Consider the following 18,313-nt stretch of genomic DNA (forward strand, 5'->3'; position numbering starts at 1 on the left):
TTTTTAATTTTCGGCTTCAATTTTCCGATTTCTCATGATCCGAATTTTCGATTTTTTTATTTTTCCGTTTCTCGATTTCTCGATTTTCAATGTTTTTTAACTGCTCAAATTATCGGTTTTTCAATGTTTTTATCTTTTTAAACTCTCGGTTTTTCGACTTAGATTTTTCAATGTTTCAGTTTTGGGATTTTTCAATTTTTTGATTCTTCAATTTTTCTTAGAATTTTCAATTTTTCCATATTTCTGTTTTGGGATTTTTCAATATTTCAGTTTTTCAGGTTTCCGATTTCTCGATTTTCTACTTTTTTGATTTTTAATATTTTGATTTGTCACTTTTTCAGTTTTCCCGGTTTTTCGACTTTTTGACTTTTCAATTTTTAACTTTTATATTTTGAGATATTTCGACTTTTCGACTTTTGATGTTTGTATTTCTCGATGTTTCAGTTTTTCAATTTTTCGATTTCTCGACTTTGGATTGTTCGATTTTCCAATTTTTCGATGTTTCGATTTGTCGATATTTCAATTTTTCGATTTTTTAATTTGTATGTTTTTCAGTTTTTCGATTTTTAGATTTTTCAATTTCTCGGTTTTCAGTTTTTAGATACATTTCAGTGTTCAGATTTTAGAGTTACTTATGGATTCTTCAGTTTTTCGACATTTCAAATTTTCAGTTTTTTGATTTTCGACTTCGATTGCCCGATTTCTCAACGTTTCGAATTTTGGATTTTTTTGTTTTCCCAATGTCTTTCAACTGTTCAATTATTCTATTTTTTAAGTTTCTGGTTTTTCAATTTTTTGTTTTTTTTTTTTATTTTGGATGTTTCGGTTTTGGGATTTTTCAATATTTCGGGTCTTTAGATTTTCAATTTCTCGATTTTTTACTTTCTCAATTTTCCAATGTTTCAATTTTTACATTTTGTGTCAACAGTTTTGGGAGTTTTCAATGTTCGATTCGTCAATTTTTCGGTTTTTCAATTTTTCAATTTTTGAATTATTTTTATATTTTTCAATTTCTCGATTTTCAATTGTTAGATACATTGTGGATCCTTCAGTTTTCCGACTTTCAAATTTTTCAGTTTTTTCATTTTCGACTTTGATTTCCCGATTTCTCGACGTTTCGAATTTTCGATTTTTTTATTTTCCCATTTCTTATTTTCTCAATTTTCAATATTTTTCAACTGTCCAATTTTTCGATTTTTCAGGTCTTTGATGTTTTAATTTTTTGATTTTTTAAATTTTCGGTTTTTCAACACTGATTTTTGGATATTTTAATTTTTCAATTTCTCAAATATTCGATGATTCAGTTTTGGGATTTTTCAATTTTTCGATATTTCAGTTTTGGGATTTTTCAGTATTTCGAGTCCTCAGATTTTCGATTTCTCGATATTTTAATTTTTTAATTTTAGATTTTGAGGTATCTCGACTTTTCGGTTTTTTATGTTTGGATTTCTCGATCTTTCAGTTTTTCAATTTTTCGATTTCTTGACTTTGGATTGTTCGATTTTCCAATTTCGATATTACAATTTTTGGATGTTTCAATTTTTTAATTTTTATGTTTTTCAATTTCTCGATTTTTAGATTTTTCAATTTCTCGGTTTTCAGTTTTTAGATACATTTCAGTGTTCAGATTTTTCAAATTTTAGATTTACTTATGGATTTTTCAGTTTTTCGACATTTTAAATTTTCACTTTTTTGATTTTCGACTTCGATTGCCCGATTTCTCAACGTTTCGAATTTTGGATTTTTTTGTTTTCCCATTACTCGATTTCTCGATTTTCAATGTCTTTCAACTGTTCAATTATTCTATTTTTTAAGTTTCTAGTTTTTCAATGTTTTTGTTTTTTTTTTAATTTTCTGTTATTCAACTTGGATTTTTTGATTTTTCAATTTTTCGATGTTTCAGTTTTGGGCTTTTTCAATATTTCGAGTCTTCAGATTTTCAATTTCTCGATTTTTTATTTTTTCAATTTTCCAATGTTTCAATTTTTAAATTTTGTGTCAACAGTTTTGGGAGTTTTTAATGTTCGATTCGTCAATTTTTCGGTTTTTCAATTTTTCGATTTTTGAATTGTTTTTATATTTTCAACCTTCGATTTTTAGATTTTTCAATTTCCCGATTTTCAATTTTTAAATACATTGTAGATTCTTCAGCTTTTCGACTTTCAATTTTTTCAGTTTTTTGATTTTCGACTTTGATTTCCCTGTTTCTCGACGTTCCGAATTTCCAATATTTTTCAATTTTTTGATTTTTTAAATTTTCGGCTTTTCAACATTGATTTTTCGATTTTTTTATTTTTTCTATTTCTGAAATATTCGATGTTTCAGTTTTGGGATTTTTAATTTTTCGATATTTCAGTTTTGGGATTTTTCAATATTTCGAGTCTTCAGATTTTCGATTTCTCGATTTTTTATTTTTTTGATTTTTAAATTTTTGGATTTTTCAATTTTAGATTTTTCAATTTCTCGATATTTTAATTGTTTTATTCTAAAATTTTAGATTTTAAAATATTTCGACTTTCGAGCTTTTTATGTTTGGACTTCTCGATCTTTCAGTTTTTCATTTTTTCGAGTTCTCGGTTTTTCCTCGACTTTTCAATGTTTTATTCAATGTTTTGATTTTAAATTTTTTGTCATTTCAGTTTTGGGAGTTTTGAATTTTCGATTCTTCAATGTTTCAGTTTATCAATTTTTCGATTTTTAATTTTTTTAAATTTTTTAGTCTTTACATTTTTAGATTTTTCAATTTCTCGATTTCCAATTTTTATATACATATTTCAGTGTTGAGATTTTTCAAATTTTCGATTCGTCATTTACGGATTCTTCAGTTTTTCGACTTCCAAATTTTTCAGTTTTTTGATTTTCGACTTCGATTTCCCGATTTCTCGACGTTCCGAATTTTCCATTTTTTTATTTTTCCATTTCTCGATTTCTCGATTTTCAATGTTTTTAATTGTTTAATTATTAGATTTTTCAGGTTTATTGTTTTTCAATTTTTTTAGTTTCTAAGTTTTCGTTTTTTCGGCTTAGATTTTTCGATTTTTCATTTTTCGATTTCTCAATTATTCGATAAATTAGTTCTGGGGTTTTTAAATTTTTCGATATTTAAGCTTTGAGATTTTTCAAAATTTCGCTTCTTCAGATTTTCGATTTTTAAATTTTTTATATTTTTTAATAATTTATCACCTTTAATTTTTCGATTCTGGAGTATTTCCACTTTTCAATTTCTCGATTTTTTGATGTTTGGATTTCTCGCTGTTTCATATTTCCACTTTGTCGATATTTGATCTTTTCGGCTTTTCGGTTTTTTTTACATTTTCCATTTTTAAATTATAGATTTTTCGATTGTTCGAATTTTTTAAGAACTACAAAATTGAAAAGTCGAAAAATCTGGAAGTTGAGAAATAAAATTAAAAAAAATATTAATCGAGAAATTCAGAAACGTTAAAATCTGAAAACTTGAAAATTCGAAAAATTGAAGACTCGGGAAATTGAGCAAATTGAAAAATTAAAAAATCGAGAACTCGAAAATTGGAAGAATCGAAAATTCGAAAAATAGAGAAATCAGACACAGACGGAAACTTAATTTACAATCAGGAAATAAAAACATCATTCACAACTCACTCACCATAACATAATACTTCAAGTACGCCTGCGGCTCCTCCTGCTTCTTCTCCGCCACCTTCCCCAAAATATAATACTGCAACCACCTCTCATCCGGATCGACTTCGTCCGGCTGGTACAACTGAATCGCCTTCTCGAAACTCCCCCCCGAACTCTCCAAATAATTATTCTTCTGGTTCTCGAGATACTCAAACCGTTCCATACTCAGAGTATCCGACTCGCTCTTCATAACCCTCGAGCAGAACGAATGCACCATGTACTCAAACGACCCAAACTCGATCCACAGCATAATATGATCCTTCTCAATCTCCAGCGCTTGCCTGAAACTAATCTGAGCACACTTCGCCTTATCCAGAAACTCCATCTCACTCCTGAGTTTTTTACAATAGTTGAGCTTATTCTCCAACTGACTTAAGTAGCTTAAGCCCACGCACGCCCACGAGTCGACGCGCGTGGGGTTAATGCACAGATCCATCAAAAAATACTTAATGCAGCGCGTGAACTCCCTTTGTTTGAAGTAGTAGTCGCCGATTAAATAGTAGATGGCGCGCACTTTAGTCGAGAATTTAATCGGGTCAGGGAGTTCGTCGGTTTTGCCTTGGATGAAATCGGATAGTTTGGACATGTGGGGTTGGGGGTCCATTGCGGGTGGAACTAGCGCTATAATTCTCTGCAACAGTTGCTCCAAATCTGACGAAATCGACGCATTCTTGTACGAGTTGAACTCGGGGAGGCAATCCGGACCGTAGAAGTCGTACAGTTGAAACGCGCGCTCCCACGTTAGTGACAAAGGGTCGACATTATGGTCCGCTAGGTGGCGCGAAATCTAAAACTTACTCAGTAACGTTGGGTCTCATTTTTTCTTATATATGTACTTTGTTCTTTTTGCTGGGGTGTTGGTACAAGCAAAACAGCGACTGCTCGATGTGGATGTCGATTTTTTCGCGGAATGGCTCGAATATAGGGGTGTCCAAACGGTCGAGGATTGTGTCCAAGATGAAGTGGAGGAGTTCGCCGTTTCCGATGAGGCACCACCCCCTCGGACCTAAGTTTGAGTTAGTTTTGGAAAAAATTTGAGTCTTTGAGTGGTTACTAACCTAGAAATTCGTGAGCGGAGAACAAAATGGCGACTGAAGGTGGTAGTTCTTCGTTTTGGGTGTCCGAAGTGTCGAGGTCGGTGTCGGTTTTGTCGGTTTTAATGTGACTTACTCGTTTACTTGCTTGCTGGCGGTGTTCTTCCCTCACTAGAATGTAGTGGAGTAATATCCAGGGTGTCACACACCCCAGGGGAATTTTAGACACGTTGTCTGTATTTAGTTGTTTGCATACTATTTTGGCTAAAGTTTCGATGAGACGGGCGCGCTTATCTTCACTTAACGCATCAACTGAAACAATTTTTATACTAATCCCCACTAAAAATTTGATGACGTCACTAACCGACTCCCACGGTTTCCATTTTGATGATCTCTTGGAAAAACGCGAGACACTTTTCCACGATTTTCTCCCACTTGTCGGCGTTTCGTACCGGTTTCAAAAAGTGCCCGACGGCCTCAAACAAGCACTCCTCCGTCCACACAAAACACTCCGTGAGATCAGTATACCACAAAGAATGCATGAGCATGGCCAACTGAGCCGGTCTACCCATTTTACCACAAGTGGGGTGATTCCCCGAACTATTAAAAGTCAATTTTAAAATTTCAGCCACATCTCTATATTTTTCACCGTTGTATAACTCCTCAATGCAGTTCAGCGACGTAATCCTTAAAAAGAAAATTACAATAAATTAAACTAACGACTAAAAATAATAATACATGTCTAGATGTTTCAGGATTTTTGTAACAACTTCACTATTAATAGCGCCACATTTGAAACAATTAGGCAAATTTAGTACGTATAATTGCTCCTTTTTCTTCTCTTCTTCGAGCATCACTTCATGTATCTAAAAATTGTAAAAATACTAACGACTTTGTGCCTATTTATTAAATTAAAAACCATTTCTAGTGCTCTAATAGCCAGATCGTTGTTCCCTTCCTTTCTAAAAATATGCGTCCTCAGCCAATACACCCTCAGCAAAACTGAAGGATACTCGTCGTGCCAGTCGTCCTCCCAACCACACACAAATTGCAAAAACCCCAACGAAGTCACGTGGATGACTCTCACCTCAGACCTAAAATAACAGTAAGCGTGTTCGCACCTCGTCGGATTTACACTCACTTGGGAGAACTGAAAGTAAGCAACTCCCCGTAGAGCAAAGTCGCCATGGCGTCGTCCTTCAATTCTAGGAACGGTGTTTCCCCGGAAAAGTACTCAGGGTGGTCGAAGTGTTCCCTGTACATGGAGTAAGCCTCGACGTACATGTGTACTAAATCTTTGGGCCACTTCGCCGACCATAGTTTGGATAAAGCGATGACGAAGTCTTTAAGCAGGACGATGGCGTCGCAGTAGTCGCGAGGTTTCGTCCACAAAGAAAGGACATCTTCTTTTTCTTGATCGGTACCGAAGTATTCTTCTCTGGAAAGGGGTTGGCCAATAAAAATAAAAATGTTTACGGTCTACAGCGAATGTTTAATTTTCCGACCCTATTTTTTACAAGAGTATTTGGGCAAAAGTGGTGAAAAAAAATGAATTCTGTGTTGTCATTAACTGTAGAAAAATATAATAATTAGAGAGCGGATTTCTAGGTTTAATGCTTTTGTGAAAAATGTAAGCACTTTTTACTTCCCGAGCGTAAGCAAAGGAAGTATTGTAATCGAGTCCGTCGGCCGACTCTCTACTTTTACGTTTTCTCGATCTTTCATGACCCCTAGAAGACGAAGAAATAGGTCTCCCATTTCCGTCTGTCTGTCCGTCTGTTCGTCCGTCTGTCTGTCCGTCTGCCGTCCCGGATTTTTATTAGACAGATAATCTCCGAAAGTACTCGACCGATTGTTGTGAAATTTTGTACTTATATTAAGAATATCATGTAGATGGTAAAACGCTAACCAAAATTTGTCTAATCATCCCCACCATTAATGCGATGACGTCACTTCAAAATTGTACATAGTAAATGGGTTTTCAATTGTATAAAATAACATAGTCCTACACATGTAGTTTACAACTCTGAATCGACTTTTCACCCGAAACGTCCAGATTTTTGAAAAAAAAAATCAAAATTATAAAACAACATTTTGAAATTTAATTTTTAATCTGCTAACCAGAATGCTTTGAAATGTTGCAGATGTTTTAAGGCTATAAAGATCATCATAAATCTTTAGTCAAAAAATATTTGCTTATCCCCTCCAAAAACTTGATGACGTCAGCTCAAAAGTTTGTGGAATAAATCATATCTAAAATGTACAAAATATGATGAGTCTGTACTTGTGATCTATCACTCCATTCATATTTTTTGGATTTGCATATACAGGGTGACTCAAAAAAATTAATGAATGCGTAAATATATTTTATTGCTTTAATCAGGAACTACAAAACCGAATGCTCTGAAATCTTGCAAATGTTTTAAGGTCATAAAGAGCATAATAAATGTTTAGTCAAAATATATTTGCTTATCCCCTCCAAAAACTTGATGACGTCAGCTCGAAAGTTTGCCGAATAAATCATATCTAAAATGTACAAAATATGATGAGCCTGTACTTGTCATTTATCACTCCATTCATATTTTTTGGATTGGCATATACAGAGTGACTCAAAAAAATGAATGAATGCGTAAATATATTTTATTGATTTAATCAGGAACTACATAACGGAATGCTCTGACATCTTGCACATGTTTTAAGGTTATAAAGAGCATAATAAATGTTTAGTCAAAATATATTTGCTTATCCCCTCCAAAAACTTAATGACGTCAGCTCGAAAATTTGCCGAATAAATCATATCTAAAATGTACAAAATATGATCAGTCTGTACTTGTGATCTATCACTCCATTCATATTTTTTGGATTTGCATATACAGGGTGATTCAAGAAAATAAATGAAAGCGTAAATTTATTTTACTGATTTACTCAGAAACTACAAAACCGAATGCTTCGAAATCTTGAAGATATTTTAAAATTATCATAAGCATGGTAAACTTTTGTTCAAAATATATTTATTCATCCCTCCTAAAAAAATTGATGACGTCACCCTTAAATTTTGTTGAATAAATCCTATCTAAAATGCAAAAAATATGATGAGTTTGTACTTGTGATATATCATTCCATTCATATTTTTTAGATTTTCTTAAGAGGTGGTTCAAAAAAATTAATGAAGTCAATTTATTTTATTGATTAAATTAAAGGCAACACTTATTATTAGTATTACACCCCAACCAACCCAATTTGGTAGACACAAAATTTGTTAAAGGAAAAACTCGGTTGAAACATAAGGGTAGCACGCTTATTTACATCGACTTTAACATTACAGACCTGCATTTGTTCACTTGGTTCCGCGAATGTGAAATAGACATGTTTATAATCAACCAATTCTGAATTTCACCGTCAAGAATTAAAATAAAACCCAATGTTTTATATAATAAGCGGAAGTCGAAGCAATAAAACCGATGGTCGTTTTGTTTACAGTTTCTCTGTTTGGCTCTCACGTATGCTGTTACGCTTGTCATCTTAAATTAAGAATGTTTATACATAAACGATTTTCAGTTGCCGTATACGTGAGTAAATTGTTTCGTTATTTTATTGATTATAAAAAATCAATATTCAAAACGACCCAATTCATTTTCCTGAAAATTTGGGAATACAATAATTTTATTCTTAGTATTACACTACATCTATCCCAACTGATGTCCTTGCAAAAATGTTGATGACGTCATCGCAATTTTAAATTCCCACTACAAAAATGTAATGAGAAAAAAACACAATAGCCATGCAGTTGTCAAGTTTCCGACAGCGAGGGAAGTACTGTCTAAACTCTTTAGACCAATTTTTCTAGAAAATCTTCAACGGTCTTGCCGCAAAATGCCGAAAAAGAACATCTGGTTAAAAGCTTTAATTCATTATCAACGGAAGTAAGGATTTAAAGTCATAAAATCTATGGAGTATTTTTCCAATCCTATAATAAAATTTTATTACCCAAACGACCGGAACCTATTCACAGAAAGGGTCTTGAGTAAGTGTACTTCAATGGTCAAGTCCAGGTAAAATGCATACGATACGATACGGCTAACTAACAAGTATTTGTCATCCCGACAAGGCCGGCATTTGAACAAAATATGCATTAAGACTCATATTCGTCGAAAAAAGCATTAAATAAGCATATAAGTTTTAATATGCATAAAATTGAAAAAAAAGCAAATAAGCATAAAAAAATGTATCAAATGACTCCAAATTGTATCATAGTTACAGATATAAAAATTGGTCTAAAGAGTACTGATACAAAATGTATTTTTCTAGTTTGAAGAATTTTTTCATTTTATGAAATCAATGCAAAACTAATGGCTTTTCGTTTGTCAGTTATGATTTAGTATTAAGCTTTTGTATATTATGCGACGTGTGTAAATATTTTGCATAGTAACACAAGTATATTATATTATTATTATTAATATCTGGCGTCTAAATTTGTTAAAATTCGAATCAAAAACAATTACGCTACCATTGGAAAATCTGTTTGCGGGCATTATCATCCTAATATAGCCTCATTTTAACCTCGTTTTTAGAATGACGTGCAGATTTCTTTTTATTTTGGTTCATATACTGTTACTTTTTCATTTCTTTATTTTAAGGCCAAAATGTTTCCACATTAACCTACTCTGGGGTCCAAATTTCTACACATTTTTCTATCTATAATTAAAATTCTTAATTCATAATTATCTTATTTATTTTACTATTTTTTAACTTATTTACCTAAAGAATGCAAAAGTATAATTAATATTTACACTTATATAACTATTAGAGATTTTTTCGAAGATAAAACGCTTGAAGCGCAACTGATGTTTATTTCTAGTAGTATAAAATTATTTCAAAAATTTACGACAGAGCTCCAAAAAAATGAACCACTAATTCACTTAATTTTTGAAAAGATTAAAAATTTGATAGTGAATTTATCGAATTGATTTTGCAAACCAGCAATAGCGGAAAATTTAAAAAACGATATCTATTCTGCTTCTACTTTTGAAGTAAATAACTTAATTTCGTTGGAAATGCTTGAACTCATTATTGATATGTTCGCAGTTAATTTTAGGTTCCCTGGTCTTTTATTTTCGGATAAATTTAAAGGAATCTGATGTTTTGTTGCTTAATCAACTTGAAAAAATCTTTTCGGCTTTTACAGTTTTATTTTTTATGAATTTGAAAAAGTCTTGAGTGCCGCAGTTTTTTTTTAATTCGGGAGACTCTTGGGTACTCATGGTGTATTATTTTAAGAGTTCATAGAGATTTTTTTGTAAATTATTATTGATATCGCCAAATGACGTACCATCGAAGAAAATAAAAGGTGGTGGGTGGGAGAGGCCAATACTTGCCAAAATAAGACTGATTTTGCCAAATGATATAGCCTTCATTTTCTAGAGAGTAGGTCATTTGCCAATATCAGTCTTATTTTAGCTAGTACTAGCCCCGCCCGCCCACCCACCCTCATTTTTCTTAGAAGGTATCTCATTTGCCAAAATCAGTCTTATCTTGGCAGATACTAGCCCCGCCCACCCACCCTCTTTTTTGCCTTTGTTTTCTTAACATACATAGCTATCTTTTCACAACAAGAAACTTAGATTTCCCGATTTTTCGAAATTTCAGATTTTCAATTCGTCAATTTTTCGATTTTTTAAATTTTCGATACTTCGGCTTCCATTTTTCGAAAATTCGATAATTCAGTGTTGGGATTTTTCGATTTTTTATTTCTCGATTTTTAATTTTTTTCAATTTTGGACATTTCTAAATTTCAGACGTTTTCGACTTTTTCGATTTCTCAACTACTCGATTTCTCGTTTTTTTATTTTAAAATTTGTCTATTTCTCAATTATTTATCATTAGTTTCAGTTCTACGATCTTTCAATTTTCCCATTTCCAATTCTTCCATTTTTCGACTTTTCAGGTTTATGATTTTTCAGTTTTTCGATTTTTTTAATTTTCGGTTTTTTTGGCTTAAATTTTTGACTTTTCGATTTCTTGATTTTTCGAAATTTCGTGGCATTTTTCAATCTTCCGATTCTTTTCCTATTTTTTACGATTTCATATTTTCGATTTTTTCGACTTTTCTTGAATAATTGATTTTTTGGTTTTTTAACTTTCCGATTTTTCGTTATTTTTTGTTTTTAAATTTTTCGATTTCTCAATTTTCCAAAGACGCGTTTTACGATTTTTCAATTTTTCAATTTTAAAAACGTTTCCGATTTCTTAACTTCTCGATTAATAGATTTTGTCGTTTTTAGACTTATTGTTTTCTGGAATTTTGAATTTTCGTTTCTTAATCTTTTTCAATTTTTGACACATCTAAATTTCCGATTTTTTCGACCTTTCGTTGTCCCAATTTTTCGATTAATCGATTTTTTGGTTTTTCGACTTTTTCGATTTCTCAACTACTCGATTTCTCGTTTTTTTATTTTAAAATTTTTCTATTTCTCAATTATTTATCATTAGTTTCAGTTCTACGATTTTTCAATTTTTCAATTTTTGAATCCTTTAATTTTTGACGTTTCTAAATTTTTTCGATTTCTTAACTTTTCGATTAATTGATTTTTTCGTTTTTCGACTTCTGGATTTGTGGATTTTTCGATTTTTCCGTTTTCCAATTTTTCCATTTTTCGACTTTTCAGGTTTGATTTGTCAGTTTTTCGATTTTTTTAATTTTCGGTTATTTGGCTTAAATTTTTGACTTTTCGATTTCTTGATTTTTCGAAATTTCGTGGCATTTTTCAATCTTCCGATTCTTTTCCTATTTTTGACGATTTCATATTTTCGATTTTTTCTACTTTTCTCGAATAATTGATTTTTTGGTTTTTTAACTTTCGGATTTTTCGTTATTTTTTGTTTCTAAATTTTTCGATTTCTCAATTTTCCGAAATTGCGTTTTACGATTTTTAAATTTTTCGATTTTTCAATTTTTCAATTTTAAAAACATTTTCGATTTCTTAACTTCTCGATTAATAGATTTTGTCGTTTTTAGACTTATTGTTTTCTGGAATTTTGAATTTTCGTTTCTTAATCTTTTTCAATTTTTGACATTTCTAAATTTCCGATTTTTTCGACCTTTCGTTGTCCCAATTTGTCGATTAATCGATTTTTTGGTTTTTCGACTTTTTCGATTTCTCAACTACTCGATTTCTCGTTTTATTATTTTTAAATTTTTCTATTTCTCAATTATTTATCAATAGTTTCAGTTCTACGATTTTTCAATTTTTCGATTTTTGAATTCTTTAATTTTTGGCGTTTCTAAATTTTTTCGATTTCTTAACTTATCGATTAATTGATTTTTTCGTTTTTCGACTTCTGGATTTGTGGATTTTTCGATTTTTCCGTTTTCCAATTCTTCCATTTTTCGACTTTTCAGGTTTATGATTTTTCAGTTTTTCGATTTTTTTAATTTTCGGTTTTTTGGCTTAAATTTTTGACGTTTCGATTTCTTGATTTTTCGAAATTTCGTGGGATTTTTCAATCTTCCGATTCTTAAATTTCTCGGTTCTTCAAATATTCGATTCGTTTCCTATTTTTGACGATTTCATATTTTCGATTTTTTCGACTTTTCTCGAATACTTGATTTTTTGGTTTTTTAACTTTCCGATTTTTCGTTATTTTTTGTTTTTAAATTTTTCGATTTCTCAATTTTCCGAAGTTGCGTTTTTCGATTTTTCAATTTTTTAATTTTAAAAACGTTTTCGATTTCTTGACTTCTCGATTAATAAATTTTGTCGTTTTTAGACTTATTGTTTTCTGAAATTTTGAATTTTCGTTTCTTAATCTTTTTCAATTTTTGACATTTCTAAATTTCCGATTTTTTCGACCTTTCGTTGTCCCAATTTCTCAATTAATCGATTTTTTGGTTTTTCGCCTTTTCGATTTCTCAACTACTCGATTTCTCGTTTTATTATTTTTAAATTTTTCTATTTCTCAATTATTTATCAACAGTTTCAGTTCTACGATTGTTCCACTTTTCGATTTTTGAATTCTTTAATTTTTGGCATTTCTAAATTTTTTCGATTTCTCAACTTTTCGATTAATTGATTTTTTCGTTTTTCGACTTCTGGATTTGTGGATTTTTCGATTTTTCCGTTTTCCAATTCTTCCATTTTTCGACTTTTCAGGTTTATGATTTTTCAGTTTTTTGATTTTTCTAATTTTCGGTTTTTTGGCTTAAATTTTTGACTTTTCGATTTCTTGGTTTTTCGAAATTTCGTAGGATTTTTCAATCTTCCGATTCCTAAATTTCTCGGTTCTTCAAATATTCGATTTTTTTCCATTCTTTAACGATTTCATATTTTCGATTTTTTCGACTTTTCTCGAATAATTGATTTTTTGGTTTTTTAACTTTCCGATTTTTCGTTATTTTTTGTTTTTAAATTTTTCGATTTCTCAATTTTCCAAAGTTGCGTTTTACGATTTTTCAAATTTAGAAGCATTTTCGATTTCTTGGTTTCTCGATTAATAGATTTTGTCGTTTTTAGACTTATTGTTTTCTGGAATTTTGAATTTTCGTTTCTTAATCTTTTTCAATTTTTGACATTTCTAAATTTCCGATTTTTTCGACCTTTCGTTGTCCCAATTTGTCGATTAATCGATTTTTTGGTTTTTCGACTTTTTCGATTTCTCAACTACTCGATTTCTCGTTTTATTATTTTTAAATTTTTCTATTTCTCAATTATTTATCAATAGTTTCAGTTCTACGATTTTTCAATTTTTCGATTTTTGAATTCTTTAATTTTTGGCGTTTCTAAATTTTTTCGATTTCTTAACTTATCGATTAATTGATTTTTTCGTTTTTCGACTTCTGGATTTGTGGATTTTTCGATTTTTCCGTTTTCCAATTCTTCCATTTTTCGACTTTTCAGGTTTATGATTTTTCAGTTTTTTGATTTTTCTAATTTTCGGTTTTTTGGCTTAAATTTTTGACTTTTCGATTTCTTGGTTTTTCGAAATTTCGTAGGATTTTTCAATCTTCCGATTCCTAAATTTCTCGGTTCTTCAAATATTCGATTTTTTTCCATTCTTTAACGATTTCATATTTTCGATTTTTTCGACTTTTCTCGAATAATTGATTTTTTGGTTTTTTAACTTTCCGATTTTTCGTTATTTTTTGTTTTTAAATTTTTCGATTTCTCAATTTTCCAAAGTTGCGTTTTACGATTTTTCAAATTTAGAAGCATTTTCGATTTCTTGGTTTCTCGATTAATAGATTTTGTCGTTTTTAGACTTATTGTTTTCTGGAATTTTGAATTTTCGTTTCTTAATCTTTTTCAATTTTTGACATTTCTAAATTTCCGATTTTTTCGACCTTTCGTTGTCCCAATTTGTCGATTAATCGATTTTTTGGTTTTTCGACTTTTTCGATTTCTCAACTACTCGATTTCTCGTTTTATTATTTTTAAATTTTTCTATTTCTCAATTATTTATCAATAGTTTCAGTTCTACGATTTTTCAATTTTTCGATTTTTGAATTCTTTAATTTTTGGCGTTTCTAAATTTTTTCGATTTCTTAACTTATCGATTAATTGATTTTTTCGTTTTTCGACTTCTGGATTTGTGGATTTTTCGATTTTTCCGTTTTCCAATTCTTCCATTTTTCGACTTTTCAGGTTTATGATTTTTCAGTTTTTTGATTTTTCTAATTTTCGGTTTTTTGGCTTAAATTTTTGACTTTTCGATTTCTTGGTTTTTCGAAATTTCGTAGGATTTTTCAATCTTCCGATTCCTAAATTTCTCGGTTCTTCAAATATTCGATTTTTTTCCATTCTTTAACGATTTCATATTTTCGATTTTTTCGACTTTTCTCGAATAATTGATTTTTTGGTTTTTTAACTTTCCGATTTTTCGTTATTTTTTGTTTTTAAATTTTTCGATTTCTCAATTTTCCAAAGTTGCGTTTTACGATTTTTCAAATTTAGAAGCATTTTCGATTTCTTGGTTTCTCGATTAATAGATTTTGTCGTTTTTAGACTTATTGTTTTCTGGAATTTTGAATTTTCGTTTCTTAATATTTTTCAATTTTTGACATTTCTAAATTTCCGATTTTTTCCACCTTTCGTTGTCCCATTTTCTCGATAAATCGATTTTTTGGTTTTTCGACTTTTTCGATTTCTCAACTACTCGATTTCTCGTTTTTTTATTTTTAAATTGTTCTATTTCTCAATTATTTATCAATAGTTTCAGTTCTAGGATTTTTCAATTTTTCGATTATTGAATTCTTTAATTTTTGACGTTTCTAAATTTTTTCGATTTCTTAACTTTTCGATTAATTGATTTTTTCGTTTTTCGACTTCTGGATTTGTGGATTTTTCGATTTTTCCGTTTTCCAATTCTTCCATTTTTCGACTTTTCAGGTTTATGATTTTTCAGTTTTTCGATTTTTTTAATTTTCGGTTTTTTGGCTATTAAAAACATCTACAATAATGAAATCCATAAAGTAGAATTTACTCCAGATTTGTATAAACTCTGTCTTCATACAAATACGGCATATGAAGGGTAATTAACAGAAGAAAGAAAAAAGAAACAAGTGGAAGAAAACCATCAGAAAGAAAAACAACCGTAAAAGGAAAGATCTGAAAATTAAAACTGGCGAGAAAAAAAAATCATTATTAGGAAAGGAACTCCAAGACATTTTAAATTTTAAATTTTATATTTGTTTATCATTTTTTAACTTTAATAGTTTTGCATTAATTGAATATTTTCTATTACTTTTCATGAAATGTCTTCATAAGACTGAGCTCTACCTTTCATAAAATCTTCATATTTTTAACGATTGCAATTTCGGAAAAATGGAGTGAGTCGTTCTTGATTTAACCAATAAAATTAATTGCCTCATTTAGTTAAGAATATTGTGCTAATCAAAATTTATCTTATCATCTCCATCAACAATTAAATGATGTAAACTCTTTTTTTCGTAGTAACTCATATTTACACTTTATAACATAACATACTCCTATATTAGTGGTTTATGAGTATGCCTTGATTATTATCACAATTATGCTACAACAATTTTTGTGCGCATCACACTGAATTTGTTTCAATATTTGTCTTCAGGCGCAAGGGAAGTCTTGTCTAAATGTCTGAAGACCAATTTTTTGATCTCAATTTGGCGTTTTTTTCAACTTTAATTTTTTCAATTTTTTATTTGCAATTTTTCGGTTATACAATTTTTCATTTTTAATATTATTTTTTTCTATTTTATATCACTTTTTCCCTTTTTTCATTCCTTTTATTTTTTCAATATCTCTTGATTTTCCAGTTTTTAAATTTTTCAAATTTGCAATTTTTGATTTTATAATACGTTTTCCGTGTTTTCGATTTTCCACTTTTTCGATTTTTAACAATCTTTGGATTTTTCAATTTTTCAAGTCCCTGATTCCCAAATTTTAGAATTTTCAACGTTTTCATTTTATATTTTTTCGTTTTTTCATTTTTGATTTTACAGTTTTGCAATTTTTCCATTATTTTTTTTATTCGAAAAAATTAAAAATTGGAAGTTCGTGAAATTGGCAGTCAAAAAATTGAAACATCCAAAAGTTGGAATATCAAATTGAAGAACAAAAAAAAAATAAAAAATAAAGAAAATAAAAACCAATCAGAATTTGAATGACGATATTAATACTCACTGAGTGGCTGCTGTCAGGGAGTGCACAGGCGACAAAATATTAGCAGGTTCATCAGCAGCATACATATTATACATATCTATAGTATTTAGAGAGTCTTCAAACTGGTTTAACTTTTCTTCACCAACTTTACTTTTCCTGCAATTACCAACTTATACACACACAAAATTATAATTTAACCAAAATCTTACAGCAACTTTTTTGGAATAATCCTATTCAGGGCATCCTCCACTGTAAAATCTTTATCAGACTTCCCCTTTTTGGCCGACTTTCGCTTACTGTGCCACCCCCAAATTTGCAAATCCGACAAAAGGTCACGTTTCCGTTTATTACTCTTGTTTAAAGACCGATTTTTATCAGTCTTGCTGTCGTTGTTGTCGTCCTGGTCGTCTCCGTCTTGTTCCATGGCTTGCTCCTACCAACTACAATTACCAAAGTGACAAAAAAACCAAAAACCCACCTCATCATTGTCTGTTTGAATGGGCGTATTTTCCTGTCCTTCATTATTAGTTTCGCTATTTTGCGACTGCCTTCTTTCTAACACACTTTCCACTTCCATTTTTTCTTTCTCTTTTAAATCTTTTTCTTTTTCTTCTTCCACTTCTACTTCCGCGGCTTTTTCAACAACTTCTTCAACCACTTTGTTCTCTGGCGGGACCTCGAATTTTGGCGCTTCTTCCATTTCAACGTCGTTGTTTTGACTCATGCACTTGCTTATATCAACCATAGTAAAATGACTCTAAATACACACAATAAAGTGGTTGTTTTTGTGACAGATACACCTACCATGTTGTTGTCTGTAATGTATTGATGGAGATCTATTACCACTTTACCTAAAGCCACCCATGTATAGTCATCAAGTGCTTTAGGTAAAGGGATTGTTTGTAAAGGTTTAGGACCTTGAGATTTCTCTACCTCTGTGAGTCTATCACAAAGAATTTGTTCTTTATCAAGGATAAGTTTTTCATCATTTTCATCTATTTCTACAGTGAGAGGAGGCTCCCAAATACTAATAAAAGCAAAATACTTAGTATACAAAGAAACGTAATTAAAGAAAAAGACTCACTAATCAGGGTTATATTTTTGATAGTAGGGTAAAGTTGCTGGATTGTCCTTATAAATCTGCTTTCGTAACACTAACCCTTTGGTATAATCTGAGTCCAGTGTTAACGCTTTCCCAATATATACAAGACACCCGATTGTGTCTTTGAGGGCATACAACACAGAAATTAACTGATCTAAACATGGCCAATGTGACTCGCTACAGTCAAGTCCCTACAAAAATAATTATTTTCCAATGATTCCAACAATTTCCAAGACAAACCCTAGAAAACGCAAAAGCTGCCTGCCGAAATCTGTTTTGTTTCAGTGCTAATTTCCCAATCTTGTGCCACAGCGTCACATCCGTGCCATCCAATTCAGAAGCCTGAAATTACAATCACATAACCTCAAAAATCACCCCACTCAACACTCAATTACATTCAAATAGTATTCCAACGCGTTATCTATATCCCCTTTCTTCACATAAACGTTGCCTATATTAACACAACACGAGTACTTGAGGGTGGACATTGAAGACGGCAGCCCCCCATTGTTTTCGAGTTGAGGAATGTTTTCGTTGAGCAAATTGAGTAAGATTTCTTCGGCCTCTGCCACGTTTTCGATTGATTGCAGGCGCAGGGCTTTGTTGTAGAGTTCCAGGGCGATTTCTTCCTGGGCTTCTCTTCGGATTACTGGGACGTCTTCGTCGGAGGAAGACTCCCGGTTGAGGGCACGGATTTTCAGCATTTTGGGGTTAGGGTTGGGTTTGGGAGCACGAAACTGGAAAAAATGGGGTTGATTTGTTACGTTAGTGTGGACAGACAGTGCATTTTTTATGTTCTGTTGTATTTTTACGGGGATTCTAACCTAATTTGCACAAAAATAAACAACTGTCAAAGATGCGAAGCGGTCAAATGTCAAAAGAGG

At 31.0% G+C, this 18,313-nt stretch overlaps 1 protein-coding gene across 4 annotated transcripts in view; it reads right to left on the reverse strand.

Moving 5' to 3' along the window:
* LOC135127733 (calcineurin-binding protein cabin-1-like) overlaps positions 1–18,313 on the reverse strand; it is a 36,407-nt gene extending 18,094 nt beyond the window's left edge. For 3 of the 4 annotated variants that reach the window (XM_064054318.1, XM_064054316.1, XM_064054320.1), the window contains exons 1-14: positions 17,825–18,289; positions 17,670–17,771; positions 17,412–17,620; positions 17,132–17,354; positions 16,806–17,084; positions 16,537–16,760; positions 16,349–16,483; positions 5,836–6,132; positions 5,614–5,788; positions 5,433–5,560; positions 5,059–5,381; positions 4,719–5,006; positions 4,497–4,666; positions 3,626–4,447 (exon numbers count right to left, since the gene is read on the reverse strand). In XM_064054318.1, coding sequence (XP_063910388.1) covers positions 3,626–4,447; positions 4,497–4,666; positions 4,719–5,006; positions 5,059–5,381; positions 5,433–5,560; positions 5,614–5,788; positions 5,836–6,132; positions 16,349–16,483; positions 16,537–16,760; positions 16,806–17,084; positions 17,132–17,354; positions 17,412–17,620; positions 17,670–17,771; positions 17,825–18,133 — 3,684 coding nt within the window. In that variant the 5' untranslated portion in view covers positions 18,134–18,289. Of the gene's footprint in view, positions 1–3,625; positions 4,448–4,496; positions 4,667–4,718; positions 5,007–5,058; positions 5,382–5,432; positions 5,561–5,613; positions 5,789–5,835; positions 6,133–16,348; positions 16,484–16,536; positions 16,761–16,805; positions 17,085–17,131; positions 17,355–17,411; positions 17,621–17,669; positions 17,772–17,824 lie in introns of all 4 variants that reach the window. The other variant, XM_064054317.1, reaches the window with a different exon arrangement.

The sequence above is a fragment of the Zophobas morio genome, unplaced genomic scaffold (assembly GCF_036711695.1).
Source record: "Zophobas morio isolate AGI-343-1 ecotype UQ-CSIRO unplaced genomic scaffold, CSIRO_AGI_Zmor_V1 ptg000012l, whole genome shotgun sequence".
NCBI lineage: Eukaryota > Metazoa > Arthropoda > Insecta > Coleoptera > Tenebrionidae > Zophobas > Zophobas morio.